Source organism: Hylobates moloch, unplaced genomic scaffold (genome assembly GCF_009828535.3).
Source record: "Hylobates moloch isolate HMO894 unplaced genomic scaffold, HMol_V3 SCAFFOLD_3, whole genome shotgun sequence".
Lineage (NCBI taxonomy): Eukaryota > Metazoa > Chordata > Mammalia > Primates > Hylobatidae > Hylobates > Hylobates moloch.
The window spans coordinates 36232398-36244402 of record NW_026652278.1 but is presented as its reverse complement, the minus strand read 5'-3'; the positions used below and the strand labels follow the sequence as shown (position 1 = coordinate 36244402).

At 48.8% G+C, this 12005-nt stretch overlaps 1 protein-coding gene across 1 annotated transcript; it reads left to right on the top strand.

The window, feature by feature from the left end:
* Positions 1-3264: 3264 nt before the first annotated feature.
* PGAM1 (phosphoglycerate mutase 1) lies at positions 3265-11302 on the top strand. The gene is made up of 4 exons (XM_032135233.2): positions 3265-3522; positions 8006-8280; positions 8817-8997; positions 10223-11302. Exons 1-4 carry the CDS (start codon positions 3384-3386, stop codon positions 10390-10392), a joined length of 765 nt encoding a protein of 254 aa, XP_031991124.1. The 5' UTR covers positions 3265-3383; the 3' UTR covers positions 10393-11302.
* The last annotated feature ends 703 nt before the right edge of the window (positions 11303-12005 follow it).

Here is a 12005-nt window from a genome sequence, read left to right as displayed (position 1 = left end):
ATGACTAGTTGTTTCCATTCATCATCTCATCTATTTCTCATCTAAAGGCTTTGCTTAGGTGGGTATGAATATGATTACAGACAGGAAAACAGGATGAGAAGTTGAGTGACTCATGGCAGGCCCCAGAGCTAACCAGAAACAGGAATATTTGAACTTGAGTTTCCGAGAGCATCTTCTTCCTACTCATATTTCTTACTCATTGCAGAAATGAGAGAACCCAGTGAGGAGACGAGGTGACAAGGGCACAGAATCTTGAATGTCTTGAGAGCAGCAGGAGGAGAAGAAAACACGGTAGGAGTCAGGCTAGGAGTGTGGATTTGGGCCAAGGCAGGACAAAAAGCCAAGGTTAAGGCTGGAAAAGCTCTCCCTGGGAGTGCCTGAACAACTGATTAGGATGACTGGACAGCAGGAAAGATCAGAGGGAGAACCGCCTATGAGACAGGCTCCTCAGCGAAACTCCCATAGGGGTGACGCCCCTGGGGCTTGAACCATGAGCCCTTTGAGGGCATTCTAGCTTGGCAGCTCTGGGGTCCTGTAAGTTCCAGTGCAGCTTCTAGGGCTGCACCTCATCCCAGTCACCTCTCCAGTTACTGAATTCCATCTTCTCCCAGCTACAAAGGAGGGAAGCAGTGGAGTGCTGTGGTGAGAGTGCAGACTAGGCCATTGGGTGGCCTGGGTTTGAGTCCCAGTTTCTCCTCCACTTAATAGCTGTGACTTTGCACAACAATTCCTCTGGTCCCTGGTTTCCTCATCTGTGGAACGGAGCTATAATAGTTCTTACATAAGGACGGGCATGGTGGCTCACGCCTGTAATCCCAGCACTTTGGGAGGCTGAGGCAGGCATATCACCTGAGGTCCGGAGTTTGAGACCAGCCTGACCAACATGGAGAAACCTCGTGTCTACTAAAAATACAAAATTACCCAGGTGTTGTGGCACATGCCTGTAATCCCAGCTCCTCGGGAGGCTAGGGCAGAAGAATTGCTTGAACCCGCGAGGCGGAGGTTGCAGTGAGCCAAGATTGCGCCATTGCTCTCCAGCCTGGGCAACCAGAGCGAAACTCCATCTCAAAAAAAAAAAAAAAAAAAAATTCTTACATAATATGAATTGCTGGAGTTGAAATTATACATTAAAAGGCTAGTTGCACTAAATCCTCACAAACAGGAGCCATTATGATAATGTAGCTGCAAACCACTCGTGTTTTGGTTCATGTTGTTCCCAAAGTGCCTTTTCTCTGCCTCTCAAATCCTTCCCACACTTCAAAGTCAACAAATGCCAAAGTACAACAAAAATGTGGAGGCCATAGACAATAGTGGAGAAAGAGCATGGTCTTGGGAGCCAGCAGCCTGGGCTTAAATCCTGATTTCTGTCACCTTGGGCAAATTTCCTCATCTGCAAGTGGGGAAAAGATAGAACCTGCCTCAGAGGGTCATTGTGGAGATATGAGGATGGAGTGAGTTAATATTTGCAAAGCACTCAGAACACTGACTGGCATGCAGTAGGTGCTTTACTGGTACATGACCGCCACTCACTGCAACCTCTGCCACTCAGGTTTAAGTGATTCTCCTGCCTCAGCCTCCCGATTACAGGCACACTCCACCATGCCCGGCTAATTTTTTTGTATTTTTAGTAGAGTGGGGGTTTCACCATGTTGGTCAGGCTGGTCTTGAACTCCTGACCTCAAATGATCCGCCTGTCTTGGCCTCCCAAAGTGCTGGGATTACAGGCGTGAGCCACCCAATGTTATTGTTGGCTACTCATACATGGGTCTTATTTGCCCTCTGCTTGCTTGAAGGACAGGAAACACATTCAACCCATCCTGGAGTCTAGTCCACTGCCTGGCTCATGTTTGGTGCTCATTAAAGTGTCTAGATTGAAATCAACCAGGAGATTGGCCTGCCACAGTGGCTTACACCTGTCATTCCAGTGTCGCTGGGAAGTTGCTGTAGGAGGACTACTTGAGGCCAGGAGTTTGAGACCAGCCCGGTCAACATAGTGAGATCTGTCTCTACAGAAAAAAAAAAAAAAAAATAGCCAGGCCTGGTGGCATGCCTGTAGTCCCAGCTATTCAAGAGACTGAGGCAGGAGGATCACTTGAGTCTAGGATTTCAAGGCTGCTGCAGTGAGCTATGACCATGCTACTGCACTCTGCTTTGGGAACAGGGGGAAACTGTTTAAAAACGAAAAAGAAGGCCAGGCACGGTGGCTTACGCCGGTAATCCCAGCACTTTGGGAGGCTGAGGCTGGTGGATCACTTGTGGTCAGGAGTTCGATACCAGCCTGGACAACATGGTGAAACACCGTCTCTACTAAAAGTACAAAAATTAGCCGGGCGTGGTGGCGGGTGCCTGTAATCCCAGCTACTTGGGAGGCTGAGGCAGCAGAATTGCTTAAACCCGGGAGGCGGAGGTTGCGGTGAACCGAGATCACGCCACTGCACTCCAGTCTTGGAGACAGCTCCGTCTCAAAAAAAAAACCAAAAAAAAATTGTAATAATAAATTGCTGATTGGGGCTCGGAGAAAGACAGGCAGTGACTAGAATTCGCCCCTTCCTGAAATATTTGAAGGGTCCTAGCGTTTGCTTTCTTGTTGGAGGCCCAGAAACACCCAGAAAGCACACACTGACGTGTGTGGAAGATTGTAGACAGAGACGGGATAAAGAACCCCGCCCTGGAAAAAGACCAGGCTCTGGAATCAGCAGGGTCACGGGGTTTCCTTACGTGTAAACTAGGGTTAAAAAGATCAGTGTCCTGCTCAAATGAGAGAGTAATAGTAAAAACTACTATTTACCGAGTACTTCCAGGTACTCAGTAAGTATTTATGATCACATTTTACAGATGAGGCTGAGAGGTTTCCCGACCTGCCCAAAGATACAAAGCAAGTAGAATGTACGAGTGAAGACTCGAACACAAATCTGTGAATCAATCTCTGCGTGCGGATGGGAGCGGTTCCAGTGATAAGGGCCACTTAATCTGGCCGAGCTGCTCCGGAGCAGCGCGGCAGCCAGCGGACTGGGGCCGCCCCTAGAGCCCTCCGCGCGGCAGCCAGCGGACTGGGGCCGCCCCTAGAGCCCTCCACCCTCCGCCCTCCGCGTGCTTACGTGCGCTCCGTGACTGCGGCGGCTGACGCGGAGCTGGAGAGGCAGGACGCATGCGCTCTGGCGTGCCGGAGCGCGCCCCCTCCCGTCGGGGGCCGCAGCGCCAGGATGCGGCGCATGCGCACACCTGGAGGGCGGAGAGCGGTCCAGAGCGAGCGGAAAGATTTGGGTGAGAACGTTCGCGGGAGCCGAGCTGTGCGGCGCGAGCGCGCAGGCGCGGCCGAGGGGGCGGGCTGCTACTCCGGAATCTGCTAACCCCAGTCGGTGCCGCATCCCCAGCCCGCCGCCATGGCAGCCTACAAACTGGTGCTGATCCGGCACGGCGAGAGCGCATGGAACCTGGAGAACCGCTTTAGCGGCTGGTACGACGCCGACCTGAGCCCGGCGGGCCACGAGGAGGCGAAGCGCGGCGGGCAGGCGCTACGAGGTGCGGAGGGGCCGGGTGGGGGCTGCGAAGGGCCGGGTGTCCGGCCTCGGAGGCCGCCTGGCTGGCGTCTGCGCCCTCCTGGAGAGGGCCGGCACCTTGGGCAGCATCTCTCTAACAGTTTAGTGTGTAGTTGAGAAGATGAGTGCAGAGGGTAGAGTCGACTGTGTTCAAGGTCACGCCGTGGAGCATGAGGGGCTGTGCCAGGGGGAAGACCCAGGGCGGTCGCCTCGCAACCCTTTGCGCTCCCCACGACACCGCTTCGCAGTTTTCCCTGTCTAGTCTGAACATTTAATATGTCGGGGACCGGCCGGGCGTGGTGGCTCACGCCTGTAATCCCAGCATGTTGGGAGGCCGAGGCGGGTGGATCACTTGCGGTCAGGATGTTCGAGACCAGCCTGACCAACATGGTGAAACCCCGTCTATATTGAAAATAAAAAATTAGCTTGGCGTGGTGGCGCACGCCTGTAATCCCAGCTACTCGGGAGGCTGAGGCAGGAGAATCGCTTGAACCTGGGAGGCGGAGGTTGCAATGAGCCGAGATCGCGCCATTGCACTCCAGCCTGGTCAACAAGAGCGAAACTCTGGCTCAGAAAAAATAAAAATAATAATAATAAGTCGTGGACAGTTTGCCCTAATGGAGCCATCTCTGGCGGCCAGTTCTTTTTCAGGTGCCCTCAGCGCCAGAAGCGGTTAGTACAGTCTGGGGCTCCTGGAGGACGCCCTGTGCCTTAAAGCAGCTGTAACCAAGGCCTCTCAAGAGGCGGCTACGGATCCTAGCGGATCGACAGGCCACGCAGCCTCGTCCCCAGCAGTAGGTGGAGTCCCTGGGGGTGCCTAACAAGCCTCAGGACACAAAGAAATCCGCGTGCTTGTGTAGGTCTTTGCTGTTCGGTAGCATTCCACAAATAGTATGTCCAAAACGCATCTGTAGGTGTAACTGAGTGAATGAATGAATGATTTGAGTTGCTCCTTCTACCCAATAAAGTAGATAAGATTTTATTCTCCTCATCCTTCTAAGGCCCCTTTATAGTTGGGAAAAGTGAGAATTTGGAAAGATGACTTGTCCAAGGTCATATCTTATTCCTAGTCCAGTGTCCTCGCCCTAGTTCTGGGAAGTAACAGGTAGGTGTGAGGAACTGGTAGGCTTTTGGCTGAGGACGCTGGGCAAAGGTGGAAGTGGCTGTGAGATAATGCTTGCCTATCCAGGCTTGCTTCCGCCCCAGTCTGCTCTTTGTGGTGTTGGAATGCTAATAAGGAAGCATTCCCTGCTGCCGGCACGGCCAAGAATCCCTGGACTGAAGAGGTGCTTCCGCTGAGGATAGGGACAGATCCTCCTTTGCTCCCTTCTAATCTCTGGACAAAGAAGCAGCCATTCACAAGGGTCATTCATGAGGCACAGGTATTTGGCCTCAGATTGCTCTCCTAGCTTCTTGCCTTCACTGTACCATCCTTCTCAAATGAAGCAAAACGCGGGACAGTCTGGGAAATGTAAACCTCTGCGGGGTGGGGTGGGCAGGGGAGTGAGTGTTTGAGATGGCCTGGTGTGACCTCATCTTTTAGGAGAGGCTGGGAAATGGAAAGTGCTGGTAAAGGAGGCCATTTTCTTTAGCTTTGTGGCGGGAAGAACTGATCAGTCCGTGGTGGTTTCCCAATGACTAGTCCACGTTAAACCATGTTGTCTCTATTTGAGACTGATCAAATAGTGAAACTTGTAATCTCTGTAAAATAACATCCTATTTCAGTTTTAAAATAAATGTTAGCATTAAATTAAAAATTTAACAGTCTAGAAAATTAAAAGATTTAACAGTTTAAAAGGTCGAGTACCTATATATAAATAATTCCTCAGTGCTTTAAGTGATAGGGTTTGTACAGTCTTGAATCTGATTTCTGGAGAAAGCTAGTGAGAATTGAGTTTCCCCATGCATCCTTACTGCTAAGAGAGGGATGGCCTGGGGGAGGATGGAGTCCACACCACGCTGTCCACTCCTAACCCTGTGAGTGCCCCTAGGCTATGTTTTAGTTTGATGGGCAACTTAAAGGAAGAGGCTTTATGCTCTGATCCTTCAGGTTCTCTGTTAAGACTCCTAAGCGGAACTTCTTTTCTCCTTGAGGACCTATTTATGTGTCCAAAGTGAGCCGCCTCATTGCAAGTGGAAATAATTGCAGTGAAACAGCCTGAAGCTCTCCAGCATGGGGGCTGAGGCTTACACTGTGGGTATTAACTTCCGGGTGACTCAGCCTTTTGCTGGGGAGTCATTCCTTTCCTTACAGTTAGGAAGGCGACAGTAAGTGAGTCTACTAGGACTTGTCTGGCGGCTCAGTGATGAGACCTGTTTTTGTCTTGTGGGCGGTGTGAGTTTTCCTGGTGATTAATTCCCCCCAGCCCGCACTCAGTAAGAATGAGTTCTTCTTGGCCTCATTCTCATTTGAATGACTGGCAGGAAAATTCACTTTATGTTTTATTAATTACTGTTGCTAACCCCAATATGAAGCAATATCCAGGCAAGTTTGTGCTGAATTGCTAAGAGGGCCTTCTAGCCTAATGGAGAAAAACAGGAATGTTTTCTTGGTCATCAAGGAAAGGGACATCTCCCCATTATGGTGGGAGGGTGAGTAATCTTTAATGAAACAAAATCAATAAGACTGATTTCCTTTTTTTTTTTTTGCGTGCGACAGAGTCTCGCTCTGTCGCCCAGGCTGGAGTGCAGTGGCGCAATCTCAGCTCACTGCAAGCTCTGCCTCCCGGATTCACGCCATTCTCCTGCCTCAGCTCCTGAGTAGCTGGGACTACAGGCGCCCACCACCACGCCCGGCTAATTTTTTTTTATTTTTAGTAGAGACCGTGTTAGCCACGATGGTCTCAATCCCCTGACCTTGTGATCTGCCCGCCTCGGCCTCCCAGAGTGCTGGGATTACAGACGTGAACCACCGTGCCGGGCCAAAACTGATTTCTTGTAACCTATTCATTGGGCCAACATAACTCTTGCCACAATAACTACTGTATATGGAGGACAGATTCACTGATGAATCAGATAGTGCACAGCACTGGGTCTTTCTTTAGTGAGTGGCTTCTTCTAAACTTGGTTTAACATTTAAGTAGGTATACTCTGAGGGTACTTGGGATTAGGCTGGAACTTTGTGACTACAGTAGAGAGAAACCATGGATTAGAGTTTATGATGTGATTTCCATACTCCACAGTGAATACAATTTCATACAACGGACAAATACAATTGCAAACAAATACAAAAACAAAATACAGTTTTATATAACAAACTGAAGTTTTATCAGTACAGGAAGAGCTCTTCCTGTGTCCTGATTGAGATTTAAATCCTCATTTTCTTTTTTTTTTTTTTTTGAGACGGAGTCTCGCTCTGTCGCCCGGGCTGGAGTGCAGTGGCACGATCTTGGCTCACTGCAAGCTCCGCCTCCTGGGTTCACGCCATTCTCCTGCCTCAGCCTCTCCGAGTAGCTGGGACTACAGGCGCCCGCCACCACGCCCGGCTAATTTTTTGTATTTTTAGTAGAGACGGGGTTTCACCGTGGTCTCGATCTCCTGACCTCGTGATCCGCCTGCCTCGGCCTCCCAAAGTGCTGGGATTACAAGCGTGAGCCACCGCGCCCGGCCTAAATCCTCATTTTCTTACATTAGAGTTCTAGTAAAATATCTATTATAAGTGACAATTCCCAGCCTGGTCAACATGGTGAAACCTTGTCTCTACTAAAAATACAAAAATTAGCTGGATATGGTGGCATGCGCCTGTAATCTCAGCTTACTTGGGAGGCTGAGGCAGAAGAATTGCTTGAACCTGGGAGGCGGAGGTTGCAGTGAGCTGAGATTGCGCCACTGCACTCTAGTCTGGGCAACAGAGTGAGACTCTGTCTCAAAAAAAAAAAAAAAAAAGCCACGTGTGGTGGCTCACGCCTGTAATCTCAGCACTTTGGGAGGCTGAGGTGGGCGGAGTTTGAGAGCAGCCTGGCCAACATAGTGAAACCCCATCTCTACTAAGAATACAAAAATTAGCTGGGTGTGGTGGCACGCACCTGGAGTCCCAGCTACTCGGGAAGCTGAGGCAGGAGAATCGCTTGAACCCAGGAGGTGGAGGTTGCAGTGAGCCGAGACCACGCCATTGCACTCCAGCCTGGGTGACAGAGTGAGACTCCGTCTCAAAAAAAAAAAAAGAAAGAAAAAGTGACAATTCTAACTGAAATACAAACATCAGGATCCTTGGGAGTTAGGAAAATGGGGATAGCTAGAGATGGTGGTGAAAAGTTGGATTCTGGAGTCCCACAGCATGGGTTTTAATCTCTTACATAGTAGCTGTGACCTTGGATAGATTGCAAGGATAAACAAAACAGTTGGCCAAATATTTTCTTTTTTGGCCAAATATTGTCATTTGGACTACTTGTACAGGAGATTGATACGGAAGAACATTTTGGCTCAGAGTAGACCTGGTTAGCTTATCACTTTGAACTGATTTCCAGATGCTGGCTATGAGTTTGACATCTGCTTCACCTCAGTGCAGAAGAGAGCGATCCGGACCCTCTGGACCGTGCTAGATGCCATTGATCAGATGTGGCTGCCAGTGGTGAGGACTTGGCGCCTCAATGAGCGGCACTATGGGGGTCTAACCGGTCTCAATAAAGCAGAAACTGCTGCAAAGCATGGTGAGGCCCAGGTGAAGATCTGGAGGCGCTCCTATGATGTCCCACCACCTCCGATGGAGCCCGACCATCCTTTCTACAGCAACATCAGTAAGGTATGGACAAACAGAGGTTTGCTCACTCCGCCCAGGATCAGGGGCTTTTAGTAGTGTCTGCCTAATCTCACTGAACTTATAATTCATGATAAAATAGTTAATTGTAATCCTTCCTTCTCCAATGAATGACCTTCACTTACTAGACGATATGGTTGATAGTTTACTGTCTTCTTTTTTGTTTCCATAGTCAGATTTTATAAAACCCTGTAAATGTTAATGGGCCAAAATCGATATACATCATGAAGTCTTTTTTTTTTTTTTTTTTCGAGACGGAGGGTGGTCTCGGTCATGCCGATCACGACCCCGGTTCAGCCTTCTTCTGCCTCACCTCGCGCCCGCCACCACGCCCGGCTAATTTTTTGTATTTTTAGTAGAGACGGGGTTTCACCGTGGTCTCGCTCTCTTGACCTCGTGATCCGCCCGCCTCGGCCTCCCAAAGTGCTGGGATTACAAGCGTGAGCCACCGCGCCCGGCCCATGAAGTCTTTTAACAGATGTAACTTAATAAGTGGTGAACTTGGATTCTTTATTGCTTAGGATCGCAGGTATGCAGACCTCACAGAAGATCAGCTACCCTCCTGCGAGAGTCTGAAGGATACTATTGCCAGAGCTCTGCCCTTCTGGAATGAAGAAATAGTTCCCCAGATCAAGGAGGGGAAACGTGTACTGATTGCAGCCCATGGCAACAGCCTCCGGGGCATTGTCAAGCATCTGGAGGGTATGTATGTTTTTTCAGAGGCACCCTCAAGGAAGGATAAAGCAGAACTGCCACAAATCAGGGACTTGGTAAAAAGGAGTCCAGGAAAGGGCTGGACATGTTAACAGTTTTAGAGATGGTCTAGATTGACTTCTAGTGAAAAAACACCCTCAACCCTTGTTTCTTAAAATGTGATCTGCAGAATAGTGACAGCTGGACCCCCTGGGAGCTTGTTAAACATGCAGAACCTCAGGTCTCACTCCAGACCTGTTTCAGAAGTGGCATCTATTCCCCAGGTGATTTGGATACACATTAAAGATTGAGAAGCTCACCTCTAGATTGGTATTGTCAAATGAAACTGCTAGTGAAAATCCTCCTTAGCTGGCCAAGCACAGTGGCTCATGCCTGTAATTGCAACACTTTGGGAGGCCAAGGCAGGAGGACCACTTGAGGCCAGGAGTTTGAGACAGCCTGGGCAATGTAGTAAGACTGCATCTCTACAAAATTTTAAAAGGCCAAGCATAGTGGTTCATGTCTGTACTATCAGCACCTTGGGAGGCCAGGAGGTCAAAACCAGCCTGAGCAACAAAGACCTTGTCTGTACAAAAGAAAAATGAAAAATTAGCTTGATGTGGTGATGCTCACCTGTAGTCCCAGCTACTCAGGAGGCTGAGGCAGGAGATCGCTTGAGCCCAGCAGTTTGAGGTTATAGTGAGGTATGATTGTGCCACTACATTCTAGTCTGGGTGAGAGAGTAAGACCTTGTCTCTTAAAAAAAAAAAAAAAAAAAAAAAAAAAGAACAAATATATATAAAAGAAAACATTCTTTAGTCACAACCAGGCACAACTTTACACATGAATCTCAATTTGCATCTTCATCCGCGAGGGCCTAGAGGCCCACGTTTGCTGATTTTTGGTTGGATGGACTGTATGGGATATTTGAGATGTGTACAGTCTTGCTTCACTGTGGGCTTCTAGATCCCACTTTGGTGGAGATACCTGGCCATATACCTTGCTGTAGTTTGTTGGTGGTCTATCTTGTATACCTTTTCTTGCTTTTCAGTTTAATGGCTGAGAAATAAGTATGGTGGGGGCCATTCCCTGGGTTCAGAACTACTATAAAGATCATAAAGCGTGTCTTATTTTAATTTCTGTCAAAGTCCTTTGTCACCTGGAGGACAAAGTAAACCTGGAGGGGTGATGTGGATTTATGTCTTGTGTGGCTGATGATCGTGGATGTTTTCAGGTCTCTCTGAAGAGGCTATTATGGAGCTGAACCTGCCGACTGGTATTCCCATTGTCTATGAATTGGACAAGAACTTGAAGCCTATCAAGTCCATGCAGTTTCTGGGGGATGAAGAGACGGTGCGCAAAGCCATGGAAGCTGTGGCTGCCCAGGGCAAGGCCAAGAAGTGAAGGCCGGCGGGGAGGATACTGTCCCCAGGAGCACCCTCTCTGCCTATCTTGTCCCTCTGCCCCTCCCACCTGCACATGTCACACTGACCACATCTGTAGACATCTTGAGTTGTAGCTGCAGATGGGGACCAGTGGCTCCCATTTTCATTTTAGCCATTTTGTCTCCTGCACCCACTCCCTTCATACAATCTAGTCAGAATAGCAGTTCTAGAGCACAGGTTCTCAGCCTAAGCTGTGGAAAAGCTCCCCTTATCCAACAGAGTTTAAAAGTAGTGACTTGGGTTTTTGCGAGTGCTTTGTTTACTAAGGACTTGTGGGAAGGAACCATGCTAAGCCATGACCAATGAGGAGAAGCAACAGAGCCTGTCTGTCCCCATGAGCCAGTCTTCTGCTCTTCTGCAGTCAGGCCACTGCCTGGGGGGCTCTAGTCATTCCAGTGGAAGATGAATGTAACCTGCATGGTGATGTGACAAATGTTTCCTCCCTGACCCCAGAGGATCTGGCTCTAGGTTGGGATCAATCCTGAATTTCGTTATGTGTTACATTTACTTTTATTAAAAAAGTATAGTATATATAAATAATACAAAACAGTAACCCTTCTGCGGTTTCTTGTGGCGGTTGAAATAGTCCCACATGTGGTCAGCAGAAAATAAGCCATTCCTCATACCAATATAGGATCAGCTCCTTGACTTCTGAGGGGCAGGAGTGCTTCCTGGTGTGTGTATTAGAATCCCTGCCTTGTTTTGTGGCAGTGAAATGCCTCTTGGTCCTGTCCAAGTGTGTCTTTCACTGATTTCTGAATCATGTTCTAGTTGCTTGACCCTGCCACATGGGTCCAGTGTTCATCTGGGCATAACTGTACTAAATCCTTTTTCCAGATCAGTATAATAAAGGAGTGATGTGCAATAGCTTCTTGTGTGATGTGGAAGACCTTATCTGAGGAAACCTTAGCATTTAACTTGAAATGTCTCTCACTGCCGTAGTCCTTGTGTGGCAGTTTGTCTTAGGACACCTAGTCACAACTTTACACGGTTGGTCAAAAAATGACGCATCTCCCTGGGGTTTTCACGTCAGCCTGGTGAGCTGAGGTGGCGGTGGGAGGCCCTCCTGGCCAAGCCCTCCATTCATGTTACCCCCTGCAGCTCTTGCTTGGTGCTCCCCTGACTGGAAAGTCACATTCTGAAACTCCATTGTATCTTTAAGTAAAGTCTGCTTTTTTTTTTTTTTCTTTTTGAGACAGCCTCACTGTCACCCAGTCTTGAGTGCAGTGGCATGATCTCAGCTCACTGCAGCCTCCCCCTGCTGGGTTCAAGCAAGCCTCCCACCTCAGCCTCCTGAGTAGCTGGGACCACAGTCATGTGCCACCATGCCTGCTTAATCTTTATTTTTAGTAGAGACGGGGTTTTGCCAAGTTGCCCAGGCTGGTCTCGAACCAGTTCTGGCCTCCCAAAGTGCTGGGATTACAGGTGTGAGCCACTGTGCAGGCCTTAATTTTTTAACTGTTTATTGTTACCAACTTGTAAACTTATACTAAAGATGATCTCAAAAAGTGACTTAGTGCAGTGGAAAGGAGTATAATTACATTATAAACACAATTGCCTTCTCTCTCCTTT